The following is an 18224-nucleotide window of genomic DNA, read 5'->3' as shown; positions in this document are numbered from 1 at the left end:
ACGCAACGGTGGAATAAATGTTTTGACCTTTTCTTTTTATAGCCTAAGAGTGGAGAAGTAACTCCAAGCTGTCCCCTTCTGTGTGAATTGCTATATGAATCTGAATTTGATAGTCAACTGTGGATTATTTTTGACCAGAACAAAAGACAAATGGGGTCAGGAGATGCTTATCCACACCAGGTACAGAGCAATATATTTATCTTATACCTTACTGCTTTCTGCAAATGTGAAAGTTTCATCCTTTTTCACCTCCCAAGCCTGCTTTTAACTCCCAACAGATCCTGGTGCATAGGTATAATATGAAGAGATGAGAACAAGGGCAGCCATTGTATCATTCAGTTATATGTTTGTATGGGGACGGGGTAAGAAGTTACCAAGTTTGTTTTCATAGGACTTTTTTCCTCGCTCTCAAAGGAGGAGTAAGAATTATGGCTTGCTTTATTTCTACAAAAAGCTGTTAACTTGTGATTTTTTTTTTTTTTTTTTTTTGCCATTTTGACCCATGCTGCTCAAGAAATGAACTCAAGTTCTTGTCTTTGGGTTTTTTTGTTTTATTTTTTGGTTTTCTTTTTTTACAAAGATACCTTGAACTCTTCTATTTAAGATGGAAAGGATCTACTGAGTTAGACTCTTTTGTATTCTAACTTGTCCTTTCACAAATCAGAGGCAACTGTGTCCATGAAGGCTGTCCTGCATGCTATTAATGTCTTTAAAAAGCCTTCAAACGGTGCTTTTTGACAACGCTTGTAGATATCGTGCTCTATGTGGGGATCTTGTTCCACTGTCTGCTCCAGTGGATCAGGATCTTATGTAGGAGGAGAAAAAGACGTAAGGGAAAATTTTTTTTCTGTGGATGTGGGGCGTTTTGTTTTGTTTTTTTAACTACCATCCTGAATTCACACTTGGACTTCATCAATCTAATGTTAATTTATAGATAGATTGATGATTCTGGAACTGTAAATATTGAGATCCACTTTAATGCATGTCTTCTGAATCATATAAATTAAGTTCACAAATTGAATTATTTAAACTTATATTCCTTAACCTGCATTTTTAATGTGCTATGATATCTAAAAACTACCAAAGTTGTCTGTTACTTATGCCTGGTGGACCTGTCTGTGCTTCTCTGGTGTTCTGCATCGTTCTAAAAAATTCTAAAACCGTTCAAGATTTGTAAATCCTGGAAGAAATATCAACAGGAAGCATGACTCTATAGCCCAGATAAGGGAAATTCTAAGAGAAGGGTAGTCCTCAATTAATGTCCCTCTTTTCAGGGCTGGTTGACCCTGTACTCCTGTCCTGTTTATATATGACTGCTTTTATGCTTAGAACAAAGCCTTATTGAGGTGTATTAGACATGATTTGAGGAAGACCTGCTGTATCTGAGGATAAGCTTTTGAAGATGTTTCTAGATGATGCTTGGGCTTAGGCCTGACCAAGACACCTGGTGACTCAGCTCTGAGTTAAATTATGGTAGTCCTGAACTTGTTTGAAGAAAAAATATTTGATCCTAGGATAATTTTTTAACTTGAAGGAGAACATCTTAAAATTTCATGCTCCCCCAAGCCCAGTGGCTACTAAGCAAGGGTGTGCAGGATTTTGTTTTGAATTGAAGTTATGTCTTATGTTACTTTTGTAGGTTATCATGAAATGGACAGTGCAAAAATTCAGGCTCTCCCATGAGATCTAAGATGCCTTTGGTATCGATACAAAAGCCGCAGTAAGGTTCTGAAACTCTGAACCAAGATTCTTAGCTATTAGTGTAGTATGAGAAACATTTACATAATATAATACAGATCTGCTGCTCAAACTGTGGTCTGTGGAACTGACAGGGCAGTTGTATAGCCTGTATTTCCCATTGCGCGAGTAAGAGGAAACAGTTACTGAATTGTTACGTTTGGTTAAACAGGAAAAAATTATATATATAGAATAAGTCATAATGTCATTGTGGAGCAGTAGTTAAATAAGGCTTATTCATTAAACCCTGCAGTTTTGACTCTGCCTCTTGTATTGCCGCAGCAGAAAAGTCCTAAAGGAGACTTAGCATACTACTGCCCATAACATTCATATAGTCCCATATTAGGTTGGTAGAAACTAAAGAATATATTCCAAACTAAGAATCTGCTCATTTATTTTTATAAATAAGGATGGTGCTATCTGCACATGCCTCAGTGCATGTATGAAGGCTTTGTAGAATCAAGGCAAAGTATCTGTCAGCTCTTTAAAGATCAGCCCTAAATCCCAAAGAAATATTGGGTCACTTAGTGTGAAAATTGTTGTAATATTGGAGACAGTAAGAAGTGATGTAAATCATTAAACTCCAGAGTTGCACAGTAAACTGCAAGTACATTGAGGAAAACTTGCTGGGGTTTTTGAACTGGAAGTTTAGCAAGAAGTCTCGTTTTTTATTTGAGCGACTAATAAGTGTTAGAGTAGGAGCAAATGATGCCAGCCTATTTTGTGATCTGAAAATTATTCTTTTTTTTTCTCCATTCAGTACAAAAATGTGTTTTGATTGCTGTCAGAAATTTTGGAAGTGCACCATTTTCCTAAGATTTCAAAAGCTAAATGGTCTAGCATATTTTAAGTGGTTAGAGCTACGTACATCCAGGAAAATATGACAGTTTTATTTCCGGGTTTCTATGTGCGTGGTGTATTTAATCTTGATGAGTATTTAATTTTGACATTTACACAAACTTCTTTCTTTCAGTATTCTGTGAAACTGGAAAAAGGAGATTATACTATTCGGTTACAAATTCGTCATGAACAGAACAGTGAGCTGGATCGCATCAAAGACCTTCCATTTATTGTTTCTCACAGGTTGTCTAATACCTTGAGCTTAGATATTTATGAAAACCATAGCCTTGCTCTCTTAGGGAAGAAGAAATCCAACAGTTTGACACTACCACCAAAACACAGTCAGCCATTCTTTGTTACATCTCTGCCTGATGACAAGTAAGTTACTGAGGTCCTGTTTCTGGTGTGCGTCTAACCAGCTGCCTCTAAACCTAACTAAAATGATACTTTGTCGTATCTACCTATCTGGGCTTGGTAATTTCTCCTATGTTGCTCTTTCACAGTTTAGGTTCTTTGTTGTAGTCTGAATTGACATTAATGAGCTTGTTTTTTATGTTGAATTTCTTTATTTAAATAGAATACCTAAAGGAGCAGGACCAGGATGCTATCTTGCAGGAGCTCTTACGCTGTCTAAAACAGAACTTGGAAAGAAAGCTGTGAGTATTTGAAACAAATGATAGTTTCTTTTTCTGAAAACTTTCAAGCAGGAGAATGGCATGTCAGGAAGTGTTGTATTTTCTTGCCTTAATACTTTAAAGAGCGCTCAGTTTACTAACTGAACACACTTTAGAAGCAGTTGTTTTATTTTAAAATCCGAGTAACTTCTAGTAGTTTCATTTTCATCCTGTAATTAAATTTGAAACTACATTTTTTTTTAAATTCTAGCTATTCCTTAGCTCTGAATCCTTATATTTTGCAGAAGCAACTGCTTTTTTGTTGGTGTGGCAGCCTTAAAAAATGGTTTGATATAATTGCGTAGTTTAGTATCATTTTTGAACAGAGGAAAAATAGAGCTCCACATATTTTATTTTGTGCATGTTGATACGCTAGTAAACCTCAATACTCTTCCTTGCATGCATGCAGCTCATCAAAAATAAGTACTTTTGTAACACCTGTGTTTCTCAAACTATGAGACATTTTTGTTGACTCCAAATGCCTAAGCAGATTTTGTTACCAGCTGCACGCTCGGATGTTGTCAACCACTAGTATGACTGTATGCTCCAACAAAGTATTTCATGGTGGAAAAAATGGTCTTTTTTGTTGTTATTTTGCTTATAATGCAGCATCCTTGTAAAAACTATTTCCTAACTTGAATGAGTCTGTAGTGCAACAGCGTTTAAAGTATCACTATTTGCATGTATCTAGTGCTCAGATATCTAGAAGATCCCTTAGCTATTCCAGGGCTTTTAAATAGATGATAAAGCTGAGAGTAAATTTGAATTAATGTTGATCATGAGTATTTAGAGGTAGCCCATCTATGGGACTAAAAATTACTAAATGTGGCTGAACAAGTTGATATAAGAATATTTGTTTTCATAGAACGTGTGTTTCTGTGAGGAGGTGGGCGTATATTATTACCTTTTAGATCTTGTTGAATAGACAAGTGTAGTTCATTAAATCTGATTTGATTGTAATCAATGGGGAAAATTACAGTATTAATCTTAGTTGTAACTACAGGTTAGTTAATGTTTCCCAAGAGAATTCATGTATGTAGGAAGCTATACTTCTAATGAGGAAAAACCTAGTAGCTAACCAAAAATTTTTATTCTTATATTTCTTTGTGATTTCTGCAAGGTTGCAAGTATACTTTTATAAAATCCATGGTAAATCCATCGCAGTAGTGTAGTTTAGTTTGTCTAACCTGAATGCTGGAGTTCCTTAAACAATTAGTTGTAATTCTTGTCTCTGTTTATTTTAAAACAGATGAAGTTGTTGTATACAGTGATTTCTGGGACAGGAGGCAGTAGTTAGCAGGTATTACCAGTCAAATTTCCATTATTGGCAGCAAAGAGAACTTCAGAGCTTATACTGAGAGAAATTCTTGCTGAGGTCTGTCTCGCATCATACTCTAAAGCATTGTTGTTACGGTCATATTTCACTGGAAGAAGGTTGATATCAAGTAGCATTAGATTCTGCTGCCTTCGGTGACCCTCAGTATGCACCAGGAGACAAAAAGGGAGGAATAGGCAGCAAAGTGTCTGGTTCGCCTCGTGGGGTGTGATTTGAGGGGAAAATATATCTGATTTCAATGTGTGTGTTATGAAATAGAACAATGCCACTAAACAGTCTAAAATCTACAGTTTTGAAGCTGAATTTCTGTAATTTCACTAATTTGAGCTAAGTGGCTAACAACACTTGCTTGTTTTACAGGAACAATAGACTGTATATACAATAATGCATTGTTTTATTAATTAAAAATGAAAGAGCGTGCTTTAAGAGCATGTTTGATCATAGACGTGACTCTCTAACAGTTTAAAAATCTGTAGGTTGAAAGTATAATTGTACAGAGAAGGTGTCTCCGTCCTGTGTGGTGTGTGCATGTTTTCTTACAGTATGTTATTCTAACTCCCAGGGGCAGTCTGCAGCAAAGCGACAAGGAAAATTTAAAAAGGTACTGAATGTTAGTTTTTGAAAAAGATATACTTAAGTCTTTTTGCATATGACTTAAAGAATTTGTCTACCAGTATTAATTTTAAATTTGTCTCCCTCATCTACCTGCTTAGTCTTCGGTTGTTTGCTTCATCACCTTAAACACGTCTACTGGTAGAACGACAAAACACTACTATATTATAAAGCTAACTGAGAAACGTGAGCACGTGGATACTCCTGCAATAGGTGCCGTAAAAATGCATGGGGTGATTAGTGGTCTGTAACTTCTTTTTATAAAATACCCAGGAATCTCTAGTGTTTGTGGTCTAGACTTTTCCGTTGCAAATGTTTCTACCTATTCCATTCTGTTGCAAACTAAAAACTGAAAATGAACCTAGCGCTTTGGTATGCAGTGAAGTATTCAATTCTACATCAAAAGTACTGAATTGAGAGCTGGCTCTCATCCTAGTAATGGAAAATATATTATAATAGCAGTTATTTTTTAGAAGAGATGGAATTGGTGGAAAAGTTTCTTTGATCATGTTTTAGCTTTTACTTAAATTAAATATTCATTACAGGTTAACGTGAACTAAATGCATCTGTTCATACTGTGAGAGCTGGCAGTAGAATTCACAGAAAATACTTTGTAGCGTGTGTTAGAGATATTTCATTTTGGGGGGAAAAAAATTGAGTGACCCTAACACAGCAGTGTTGTGCTTTCTCAAATTCTTACGTTAGGTATTATAATATTCTGCCCCCCAGATAGAGACTGAAAAAGTCTGTGGGTTTTTTGGTGACTTTTAGTTGGTTTGTTTAGATTAGTCTAACCTTTATTGGGCTGCTATTTTGTTTTTCTAGCTTTGCTCTTTTAAAGTTTTAAGGTTGTTTTTTTTTTTTTTTTACATTCTTTTTGTTTTCAAGATGCTATTTTCTGGATTGACATGTGAATTTAGTCAGGGTCTGTGTTAGAAATACAGCATGGGAATCATGAATAACAATTTATTGCAGTAATCTGCTGTTCTGTTAACAGTGAGTTGGTAACTGAGCCTTTGTTTGCTGCCTTTCGTCTTGATGTAATAACGGAATGGGAGCATGGTTAGGCTTTATGAAAAGCGTTTTAATGCGCATTCCTGCTATTTTATTTTCATACCATATTTAAAAGTTATATCTATTGCTTTTAAATAGATTATTTAAAATCCTTTGTGAATACGTGGTTTCCGGGGGATAGTGTGTAATGTTTTCACTAAGTGAACCTTGTGGTAAGGAAGTTAATATTCTCTAATCATAATTTAATTTGCGTAAGGAAACCTCTTATTCAGTTCCAGGAGGTCACTAGATGTTTTCTTTTGTCTTTAGAGCAGAGATTTTTGAGATATGAGCAGTATATACCCCTAAGCCAAAATAACTGTTCCTTTTCTTGATACTTCCACCTGTGCTCCGTAAGAGGTGTTGTCCTACTAAGCATGGGTAATAAAATGCACTGTATCTCAGAACATTGCTTCGTAACAGCTTCGTCAACTAATAGTTCTTCCTGAGACTGAAAATCTGCAGGCTTTTTAGTTGACAAGTCTGGAATACTTACCCTGCTTCCTTGCTTAAAATATGTGTGCAGTGCAGATTTTTTTCCATGCTTGAAAATGTTTTTAACCCTTTTGTGGACTGGTGAGTCAAGTTGTATTTCAGCAAGGTACACACAGACTTTTCATCTTATTTTTTACAGAGAAGTCCTGCCCCTCTTGTTTTTGTTTATAGACCTTATTTTTGTTTTAGGGATGGTTTTTTTTTTACTCTAGTATCAGTGACTAGTCTACAGAAAGTCATTCCCCACCCCCAAATATGATAGCTTGCACCTTGTGTGTGTGGCACTATCAGAAACCCAGGATGGGCTTTGTGGCAGTTTGAAAATACTTCTTTTGTGTGAAAGCAATTTGAGGTTATGCTAGGAAATAGCAGCCTGTCTTTTTCCAAAAAAGACAGTTCATTATTTTATAACCAAATAAAAACGTCAGTGGGTCCTTTCCACAGAATAAGTAGGGGTCTTTGTCTTACTAAACACGTACAGCAGGGCTGTCCACATAAGAGCTTTTCTGCGAGACTAAATTTTATGTAAATATAAAAAGACACCTTAGGTATGGGTTTCTACTGAATGTCTTCATGTGTCTGGACCTTTTTAAAAAAAACAAAAAAAACAAAAAAAAAAACAAAAAAACCTTTCCTTTCTAATTGAACCTGTGATGACTATAAGGTTCAGGATTCAGTGGTTTTTCCTTGACAGTGGTGCCTGCTGAAGTAGAGAGAACCCTGCTGTCTTGACTTGAGAAGTTGATTTAACGTGCTGTTAGTCTCTAATGGAGAGGTGCATGCTAAACAGCCATGTGAAAAACAAATTGGTCTTACGTGCCTTTCTTCTTTCACCACCTAGCTTTTAATATCCGATATAGAATCTGAGATTTTTCCCTTGTCTCCCTAGTCAGAATGAAAATAGATCCCTGACTTTTTCTGGTCTGTAAAAAGCATTTTCTATTATTTTACATAACGCAGCTTTTGAACAGCAATGTATTGACTGACCTAAGGGATTAAAAGTTTCCTACTCTACCCTCCTGTTCCCTATTCTGGAGCAAGGAATGGACTATGCAGATATTTTTAGATACTGTTCTAAACTCTCGTATGAGGGGAAATGTGTTGCATGACTTCCGTTCAGCACTATCTAGCCTTGCACTCCCCTTTCTAACCCGGAGACCTTTAAAAATGGGATGAACTACGTGTGTCTGATTTAATTTTGTATATTTGAAGGTGACTTTGAGAAACTGCATTCATTTTCAATTAAGTAAGGTTAGTACCATAAAAATAAGCAATGTTAAATTGTTTGCAAGTTAAAGTAGCTGCGGAATTTCTTAACCACAGTCTGTTATGTGCGTGCTTGGTATTTAGTAAATGGAAAATGAGATAAGGGAAGCATTCCTTAAGGAGCTGGTTGCTGTGCTTAGCTTTGCTGTGGAATGCTTTAAAACAGAAAAAAAGATAGTTCATATGCTTTTTCCACATAAAGTACCAGATGTTGAATCATTCAACAAAAATTTAAATATTGAAGGGAATTTAAGAGAATATTTAAGCTTTTAATTAAGCTTTTTTGAGGTGACTGTTTTGAGGGCACTGTGCTCCTTGTATGTATGCAGTTTGTAGTTCTAGTTACAAGTAAACCCACTGAGGCTTACCAACTATACACAAAGTACACTGAACGAAGTGCAAATCCTCTGTACTTCCAAGGTTTTTAACACTATTTAGTTTGTTTTTAGATAATAAGCAAAGGGCAGCTTTCTCATTAATTGGGAAGTTTCCTTACAGTAGGTTTTCAGTGGAAAGTATGCTTGCTCACTCTCTTTCTCTATCTATAGTTATATATATTTTTTTTACATCAATATAAAAAATAAAATACAGTATGCTAGCAATCTGGTTGCTATGATACAACAAGCAGAGTGAAATTTGAATAAGAAAACCGCTTAAAGCACTGAATTGTGTGAAGTAGCCTTTTCTTCCTCCATTACTTCTAATGTTTAATGTAAACGGTGTAGGTTGTTGAACCCAATTTAGTGACATTAAGTCAGGGCTAGCAATATTTTGTGAGAATAGCAATTACCATTGCCAGTCTTCCTTTATAGATAATGTTGTTATCTTCCGAATGTTATTTAGTGTAGTCTAATGTTCATGCTTAGGCTTACTGAAAAAATGGTCCTGGCAGATATGAAGTGTCTTCAGTCATCAGTTTGAGTACACTTAATTTCATACAGTCTAATAATGAAAAGTATTAAAATTTTTCATTTTGGTAGTGAACTTGTTGCCATCACTAGCTCATTTAACTTATAATCAGCCATGTTTTAGTTAACCTGAATAGCCTTTTTTCTAAAAGTAAGTAGTGCTGTGCCTATTAAATCTAGGTTCTGTGTTAAAGTCAACTGGTTGACTTAACTCGGGAAAAGATGTATAGGAAATTGATGGCAACTAGTGTTTCCTATAAATCCAGGAAAAGAAGCGCATGAAGGAATGGACTCTTTTTTTCCCCCGTCATCATGTTAATACTTTCCAGAAATCCTTAACGTCTACAGACTTTTCACATTTCTGAGAATATTTGGACGAGCCTCTTGTCTTCCTGCCCAGGGGACTAAAATTTGTTCAGGTTGTTTCAGAAGAGCCTTGGGGAAGGGACGGTGCAGAAATTGATATCTTGGGTACTCTTTTGCCTCCTTCAAATCCTTTGAAACGCTACTGTGAAATTCACTGCTATGGGAAGAGAAATTATACTTTACTTCGTTTCTGTAAAGGCAAGGATAGTGTCATCCTGAGATCTTCTGGTGACTAAGGGATTGCAAGGACTTGCATAACTAATGCTAGCAGTTACATATGGAATGATGAAAATGGTGCAGAAGCCTAAAGTCTGTACTTAGTCTTGTGATAGTTTAGTGAAATGTGATATGCACATGGACCTTATCTCTGTCTTGAAATAAGATTGGTGTCTGTGGAAAAGGGAATGGCTGCTGGAGCTCACTTTATTTGGTGCTTTTTCTGATGGGTTGCAGGAAGAAGCTATGTTGCTACACTTCTCTGTGAACTCTTTTTGAGAAAGAAAGGTGCCCAAATTTGAAGCTCATTGTTTTTGTTTTAGTGGTCATGGCTTGTAGTGCTTGCAGAATCTCCTGGGGACGTAACTAGCTGAGAGAACAGTGAGCTGGCATTTCACTGCCTTGTTAATCATTTAACTATGTAGGATAAGTCTCTTAAATGAAAATATTCATCCACATAATTGGGATTGTGCTGAACTAATTACATTTGTTTTGAAACCTTAAACCGGACTGGTAGTCTTCTCATATAGACAGAGCTTGAGAATGCAACAGCCATTTAGATACCTAAACCCCAATTAGATATTGCCAACTAAGACTGAAGAGGACTTTAAAGAAGGAAATCAGCTATATAGAAGAAAATCCTGAGATCTTATAACAATATTCTTAGGAAGGGAGATTTCTTTCTCAGGAAGATACTAATATCAGTAGAAGATGTATTTAAAAACCACCTTAAACTGCTGATCCGGATTTTCTTACTTCTTAAACATCTTGATGTTTGTTTTGTTCTTACGAGCTATGTCTTGCTTTCTACTTTTCTAATCACCATGGCAAGCTCCTGTACAGTTTTCCTGACTTCTGCATTCTACGCTGCGTGTGCTTGCCTCCGTGACCCATTTTTGTCATGCTCTGGCCTAGGTATTACTGAAGTCTTACTTGGGTTTAGTACTTGGTCACATGCTTCATACTTGAAATACATGTATGTAGAGTAGTTCATGTGATGACTGCCCTTTAATTTCTGTTAGGGATCTGAACTAGTTTTTAAAAATAGCTGTTTATCTTAAATGTCAGTTTTGTGGTTCAATTGTAGCTACATGTTAAATACCTGGAGTAATTTTTTAAGGGCAAGTTGATGTAATTTTGTCTTACCAGTATTTTCAGTAACCTGTAGCAAGCTGCTGTTCTATTTGAACTATCAGTTCAAATAAAATCTGCATCACTGTTCTCGAATAGGTTCAGAAGTGTGATGTTAGAGGTGACTATTCCAAGATTATACTCAAAAGTTATTAATAGTCACCTTTTTACTCACTATTTAAGTGACTAAAATATCATGCACAAGTGTGTTTTTTTGTTTTTTTAATTATACAACACTGACTTGATTTATGGGAAATATATTCACACAAATGTATTTTGGAATAATTGGTATGAACAATTAGATTGCTGCATCACTTGAAGAGATGACACAGTGTAACGAACAGATGCTATAAGGAGGATTTAAGTAATCTTTTCTGTGAAATAGCTTATATAAAATAACTGGACATGTGGACTGAATGTTTGCAGAGGAGCTTGTTAAAAAGTTGCAAAATTTAAAACAAACAACAACAACAAAGTCCCCAGCAGTTGTATGCGTTAGAAGCAGTGGTTGAAAACTAATACTGACTTAATTCCAAATTTATGTGTAAATTATCCTAGGAAATAGGATTCAGAGCATGGTCTGAGATCAATTAAGTTTTTTGTTCTAAATGTCTGTAGTTGCTATTCTCATGGTAATTGTTGACTAGTGTAGCATGAAGTCAAATTATAGTAGTATTTCTGTGCTTGCATATAGAGTTTTCAAAAAATATCTTGGCTGTTCTGTCTACTTAATCTGAATACAAATATAGGTGAACCTGAAAAATGTGTAGCAGCAACATGGAAAACAGTTGACTGTAGATCACAGAATCACAAAATGGTTGAGGTTGGAAGGGACCTCTGGAGATCATCTAGCCAACCTCCCTGCTCAAACAGGGTCCTCTAGAGCATATTGCCCAGGATCACATCCAGACGGGTTTGGAATATCTCCAGCGAAGGAGACTCCACTACCCCTCTGGGCAACCTGTTCCAATGCTCTGTCACCCTCACAGGGAAGAAGTTTTTTCTCGGGTGCAGATGGAACTGCCTGTGGTTCAGTTTCTGCCCATTGCCTCTTGTCCTGTTGCTGGGCACCACGGAGAGGAGATTGGCCTCATCCTCTTGACACCCTCCCCCCGTCAGATACTTGTACACGTTGATGAGATGCACCAGCTAATTCAGTAGGCGTGTGGAAGAAATATATATGAGCATATTCCCCCTGAAACAATATGTGGCAAATTCATGTTTATATGACTGTTATATTATTTTTAGAATTCAGTCTTTTTCATTCACTTGTTTATTCTCAGACTTTAAAGGATAGGATCTTTAACTGATTTTATTCCTTCATCTTTTAACCAAAATCACTTTACTTTTCTTAAACCAAAAAACCCTCCTTCTGATGCTTGAAGGAATATTATGTAAAATTACCTGAATACAAAAATGTGAAACTTAATCAGCTTCAGGTTTTCTTCTCTTACACCCAGTTGTACTGTTTTTATATTTGGATCCTTATATTGCTAGCAAAAGTTAAAGCAGTTTCTGAAGTCTTACAGTTAATGCCTTTGCTCTTGGAATCCTTATTCAATGTATGTGTAGCTCAGAGTAGTGATTTAGCTTATTTTGTAGCATCAGAGAAGGTATGTTGTATCCCCCTCAATACGTCTCTCTCTTCCCACCTCCAGGACGTTCTTACTGTTCACTATCATCTGATACCATCACCATCAAAGAGTAAAAATGGCAGCAAAGAGAAAGAAAGAGAACTGGAAAAAGAAAAGGATGTAAAAGAAGAGTTTGCTGAAGCTTTGAGAGACCTAAAGATACAATGGATGACCAAGTATGTCTACTGCCATTATTGTACGAGCTTAAAGCAGTTGTACCAAGAAAGTTAAAATTTAATAGTTGAGTGTCACTGTTTAGTGTTAGGAAAAAACTATGGACCTCTGAAACTCCAGAATCTGTACTTTCATGCTCTGTTTTCTAGGCTGGATACCAGTGATGTGTACAATGAGTTGAAAGAAGCGTTTCCTAATCATCTTCCACTGTATGTTGCAAGACTTCATCAGCTGGATTCTGAAAAGGTTATTTAGCTTTTTAAAACTTGATTTGTCTCAATACGTGTATTTAGCCTAAGTAACTGAATCTGAATGTTTTCCCTTCATCCTTTTTCCTAAGTGTTTTCTCTTGAGGTGACTGCCATACCTGTGCGAAGTACAGTAAAACAGAAATTAGTAACTAGATTGACAATGATATAATTGGCAGCTTCCTAAACAGGCAGTGATTTACTTTCCTGACAGTAGATGAAAAAAGTATTTCTAAGTATAGTATGTCTGCATATCACTTTCTTCAAGGTGAGTTGAACATACTGTGAGCTTTCTTACTGTTTTAGACTATAACAATACCATTCAAATTGGGGGTACCCAAGACAAGCACACATCCTGTTCTGCTCCTCTACCAGTAATTTCTTGTAGCAGAATTGCTCAAACAGCTGAGGGCAGTAACTCCTTGAACTGGTACAGCTAAATCCACCATCTGTTACTGTTCTCAAAAATGAGAAACATGAACCGTTAAAACAGACCAGCATATGTCTACCTGTTTTTTTTCCAATACGGAAGATAAACAACTTCATGTGTATGGTTGTAGTTTGAATTTGGGTTTTTTTACTTGTTTGTTTTTTTCTCTAATGTTTGTCTTATTCCGCTTTTGCACTCATGCTGGTAGCAGTCATTCTTTTCAGAAATTTCTTAAGAAGATAAATTCATCCTGAAAGGTGTTTTTCTTACTGTAAAGTCTCTGCATTTTGCATATACTCTCCTAATATTTTACAGTTTATTTTCAGCTCTACAAATGTATAGAATCTTGATAATGCAGACTTATACTCAGTTATTTTCAATCAGAAATTGGAGAAGGTAAAGAAGAGGGCATATTGAATTACCTAGTGTTGTTTCTGCATACCTTTGCAATTATCCTAGTGGTAGTAGAATCAGTAATTAAGTAATACGACTTTTGTATTGCTAAATACCTTTTTTCTTTTCTCTTTTTTTTTTGTCCTTCATGTAGGAACGAATGAAAAGACTTGATGAAATTGTTGAAGCTGCAAACACTGTAATATCTCATATTGATCAGACAGCGTTAGCCGTTTATTTTGCTATGAAGACTGATCCCAGGCCTGATGCAACTACTATAAAAAAGTACCTACCCAGTAAATATTTTTTTTTCTTGCATCCTATTTCTGTAATCTGTACATTTTGTCTCTGCTTATAAGAATTTGAATGACTGTAATCTTTCTTGAATAACTCTTGTTATTTTGGACACAGACAGTTTCAAACTTGGTTGCAAGATCATTTAATTATATATCTAGAATGCAGGAACATATAAGAACAGAGAAACTTTCCATTTTGTTGCTCAGAAATTTTAAATAAAATTAACAAGGATGTTCTCAGGATTTAAATATGTCAGCAAAATGAGGTATAATTAAGTTTGTATCAGGCTTAATCCCGAATCAGAGGGACCACTAGAATTTCAATATAGAGGTGTTCATTCAGAATGCTACCTGCATTTTTATAATACTTTGTAACCCTTTTACACTGGATTTGAAGACAAAATTGGCAGCTGTCTTGGAAGTAACCGCTCACAAAAGGTTTGTGAAAGGCATGGTGATCATTCCTGCATTTCGGAAGAGCTTTCATGCCTTTTTTTCCCCTCTAGTTTTAGATAGTTCCTCTGAAGTACCAAAATATATCACTATAAAGATGATATTTTGAAGGTGATGCCCTAATCTGGGGAGTAACTTGTGGATTTTGCAGTATATGATATTGCACTGTTTTAGTCACAAATACAAGAGCAAGAAATCAGAAGATTAGGCCCTTAAAAGGGGAGATACATATTTGTTGATTATATCAGATAAAATACTAGATTTCAATTGTATGACTAGTCTATCTGTTGTAGCTATTCAGAATTTTTTGTGTATTTTTCTAGAACTGCTGATTTGAAAGTGAAGCAATCACTTAATAAATTTCATTCTAAACATTTCTCAATAAGTTGACCCATTAGATCATGTGGTTGAATTTAATATCTGAAATGGAACACCAAATTCAGTGGCGGTGTAACTGCGAGCAATTCCTTTGAAGTCGGCAGAATTGTATCTGCTTATGTTAGTGCTGGATTTGACTTCCTCTGTTTATAATGCCAAGACCTGTAAAGCTGTGTTGCTCGATGCTGGCTTATTTGGTTTTAGAACCTTGAGTTGCCCATGCCTTAAGGTAACAAAGGCATTTCAGACTTCTGAGAATCATTTTTTAATTATGGTTTCTGTAGGTGGTTCTTTACAATTAGTTTAGTTAACTATAAATAGCTTTGTTCTAAAAATGATCTTTACGTGCTTATTTTCATTGTGTCTGCTAACTGCTGTAACCATTTTAATTTAAACTCAGTAATGCATTGATTCTGTTCTTACTGATGTATCTGCAGTAGGTCCTTAATATTTTTCATATTATCTTCTCTCCTCCCCCAGTGAAATGGAAAAACAGAAGACCACTTTAGTGGATGCTCTTTGTAGAAAAGGAAGCGCACTGGCTGACCAACTTCTTCATCTGCAGGCCCAAGATGGGGCTGCTTCCAGTGATGCAGAAGGAAAAGATGAGGATCATGAGAACTGCTCAGAGGCTTTGACAGAGACGTTCTGGGAAACAACAAAATGGACCGATCTTTTTGACAGCAAGGTAAAAGAGCAGATTTGAATGTATTTATTTTTAAATTTTTTTTCTTTTGCATGATGGGTTTTTTTGATGGTCTTTCCTGGAATTATGCACCGCCTTTGTGTGCACCGCCTCATACATCCCCCCCTTCTACTCTTTCATGCTGTCCCTATATGTTGTGCTTCCTTAATGACCTTTTTCCACAGAGGTCTTGTGAAATCTATCAAATCTGTGGTAAACCCCTCTCTGTGCATGTGAATGTAGAGGTAAAGGGAAGGGTATAGAACAGTACCAGATTTCTGTGAAAAAGCTGCTTGCTTTATTCAATTGCTTCTTTCTGTACCTTTCAGGGAATATTTTTGATTAACTTCTGCGCTGTTCTAGCTGCACACAGAAATGTGCAGCATCCCCACTCTGTTCAGTCCTGCATTCTGTAGCCTCTTCTACACTATGGACAAGAGAAGTTTTGTGTTTTGCTGTCAGTAGTGTCTGTAGAGGTAAAGGAAGAAATAACACTTAAAAATTTATTAGCACAGAATTCCCTATTTCAAGATTCTGTCTGCCTCATTCAAGATAGCTATGCCGGGGGAAAAAAACAATCCCTCAAGTTTAATTTACAACATTTTTGCCTTTGCTTGTTTACTCATTGAGTTATTGTATGTTATTTCAGTAGTTTGCTGCGCTTAATGCTGCATGTTGCTGCATTTTAGTGGAAGATGAAGTGACCAGTGTGTGTGTTTATATTTCAGTTATAAGAGTCTGAAGTACTTTGGGAATATGTTTTTTTTTAAAAAAAAAAAAAAAAAAAGGCTCTGAAATAAAAAACAGCTTATTTCTCTTGACTTACTTTTTCTCTTCCTGGTAAGAACCTGTGCTTTAGCTGGAGGCCTGACCCCAGAACAGTAGCAGTGGTTACCCTCAGTTTTTTTTAACGTATATGTTCTTGTCCATATTTAAGTATTTCTCGTTCAATCTAAAACTGATTATAATATCCTGTGGTATCAGATTTTGTGCTCTAATCGTATAATAATGATGGGTTTTTTACGTCTGTCTGTAAATACAATATTATGTTGCAGTATAGTGTTTATCCTGTGTTTTAATTTTAGCCCTTGATTGCAAGGCTGATGGGAATATTTTCAGTGGAAAAACTGCCAATCTTGTTGAAGGCTTATCAGTCTGTTATGTTATTTTAAGATAAATACTGATTCCTGGTGCTCTTATGCTAAATGCTGTGGGCCTGGAACGAGTAACTCTGGTTTGAATCAAACAGATTAGGGATTTGAACCTGGCTCTTTGACTGCCTTAACCATGGATTTCTCTAGGAGCACGGTCAGGTTTTGCTCTGAAGATGGATGCCTCTGTACTGTTAAATTGTTACAAAACCTTAAAGATTTTATTGGTCATTTAGTGCTATTTAATAAGGAAATAACTTCCATCCTGTTCATGCAGGGTGTTTGCTTTTCCCTCTTCGTGATTTTTTTCTTAGTGAGGAGAATGTATTATGAGTCAGATGGAAATCTAAACAAACTGAGGATGCTTTTAGGCTAAGAATATTCTAGGACATTCTGGTTTTGGTTTGGTTTTTTTAAACTGGTGGCTGCTGAAAATAAAGCCAGTCTTTCATACCGAATCCTAATGACCCCTGAAGTCCATCTTCATTCCTTGCTTTTCTGCAACCTCTCTCGCCTCTGCCCATACGTAGACTCTTATTTACTCAGCCCCACCTGGCCCACATACAGGTTATCTGCATGTTGTTTCTTGTTGCCAGATAAATTGTCCTGTACTCATACATTTGCAATTACTAGTCTGACTAATATTGCTTGCGTTGCTTAGATGATAAAGGGACTGGAGCATCTGATATGCGAGGAGAGAGTGAGAAAGGTGGGACTGTTCAGCCTAGAGATGAGAAGGCTTGAGGGGATTGTATTAATGTATATAAATGCCTCATTGGGGGAGTGAAGGAAATGGAGCCAAACTCTTCTTAGTGGTGCCTAAGTGACAGGGAATGGGCACGGGCTGAAACAGGAAATACTGTCTGAACATGGGAAAACACATTTTTACTGTGAGGGTGGTCAAACATTGGAACAGGTTGCCCAGAGAGGTTGTGGAGCTATTCAGAGCCTGCCTGGACACAGTCCTGAGCAACCTGCTGTAGGTGATCCTGCTTTGAGCAGGGAGGTTGGACTAGACTATCTCCAGAGGTCCCTTCCATCTCCAATTGCTCTGCGATTCTCTGACTGCTTAGCAGGGAACTTGTGTCGCTTGACTTCTGTGATGGTCGTCTTTGTACTTCCTGTGGTCCAGGAGCGTGTAGGTTGGTTGGTGATCACGTAGTGACAATTTTGCTAACAATCAATTCAATGTGACTGAAGACCCTATGATGGATATACCCTCTCACCTGTCCAGTGGTACTGTTTAGTAACCCCCTTCCCAGCAGTACCTGTAGATAGGATAGAAAAAAATAGAAGTGGGAATGGAAATCGCGTGCTGCTTTTTAAAATATTCTTATAACTATAGAGTTAAGACTTTTAATTTTTCCCATTTTACTTTAAAGCTGTCTCTTGCTGGAAGCTCTTTGAAAAGAGAATTTTACTTTGAAATGAAATAATAGTGCTGTATAAAGTTGCCCAGCCAGCAGGTTTAGAGAAAAGGACTAGAGCCAGAGGAATTCATTTCAACAGGGAGACCTTTGTTATTTCTCTTAGTTGCTTCCTAGAAGTTTCACTTTTATTATTGTTCATATTCTTTCATTTAAATTACTCACAGATGTCTTGTCCATCTAGCAATTTTCTTAACAACTAACTGTAGTTAGCAATTCTGCAGTTCACATCAGCTATTTCAGTTGTTATATTAGGATTTTCAGACAGTGACAAACCGTTTGTATGAAAACGATTTGTCAAAAGCATAAGCATATGAGGAA

At 36.4% G+C, this 18224-nt stretch overlaps 1 protein-coding gene across 4 annotated transcripts in view; it reads left to right on the top strand.

Annotated features, from left to right (window-relative positions):
* TPP2 (tripeptidyl peptidase 2) overlaps positions 1-18224 on the top strand; it is a 52267-nt gene that overhangs the window by 27021 nt on the left and 7022 nt on the right. For 2 of the 4 annotated variants that reach the window (XR_011137829.1, XM_068927800.1), the window contains exons 21-27: positions 43-180; positions 2711-2955; positions 3155-3233; positions 12293-12444; positions 12592-12688; positions 13668-13798; positions 15121-15328. Coding sequence is in view for 2 of the 4 variants with exons in the window: in XM_068927800.1 (XP_068783901.1) it covers positions 43-180; positions 2711-2955; positions 3155-3233; positions 12293-12444; positions 12592-12688; positions 13668-13798; positions 15121-15328 (1050 nt within the window). In the remaining 2 variants the exon portion in view is untranslated. Of the gene's footprint in view, positions 1-42; positions 181-2710; positions 2956-3154; positions 3234-5149; positions 5189-12292; positions 12445-12591; positions 12689-13667; positions 13810-15120; positions 15329-18224 lie in introns of all 4 variants that reach the window. The other 2 variants (XM_068927792.1, XR_011137830.1) reach the window with 2 other exon arrangements.

The sequence above is a fragment of the Struthio camelus genome, chromosome 1, assembly GCF_040807025.1.
Source record: "Struthio camelus isolate bStrCam1 chromosome 1, bStrCam1.hap1, whole genome shotgun sequence".
Lineage (NCBI taxonomy): Eukaryota > Metazoa > Chordata > Aves > Struthioniformes > Struthionidae > Struthio > Struthio camelus.
The sequence above is the reverse complement of the archived record's forward strand: the minus strand, read 5'-3'. Positions and strand labels throughout refer to the sequence as shown.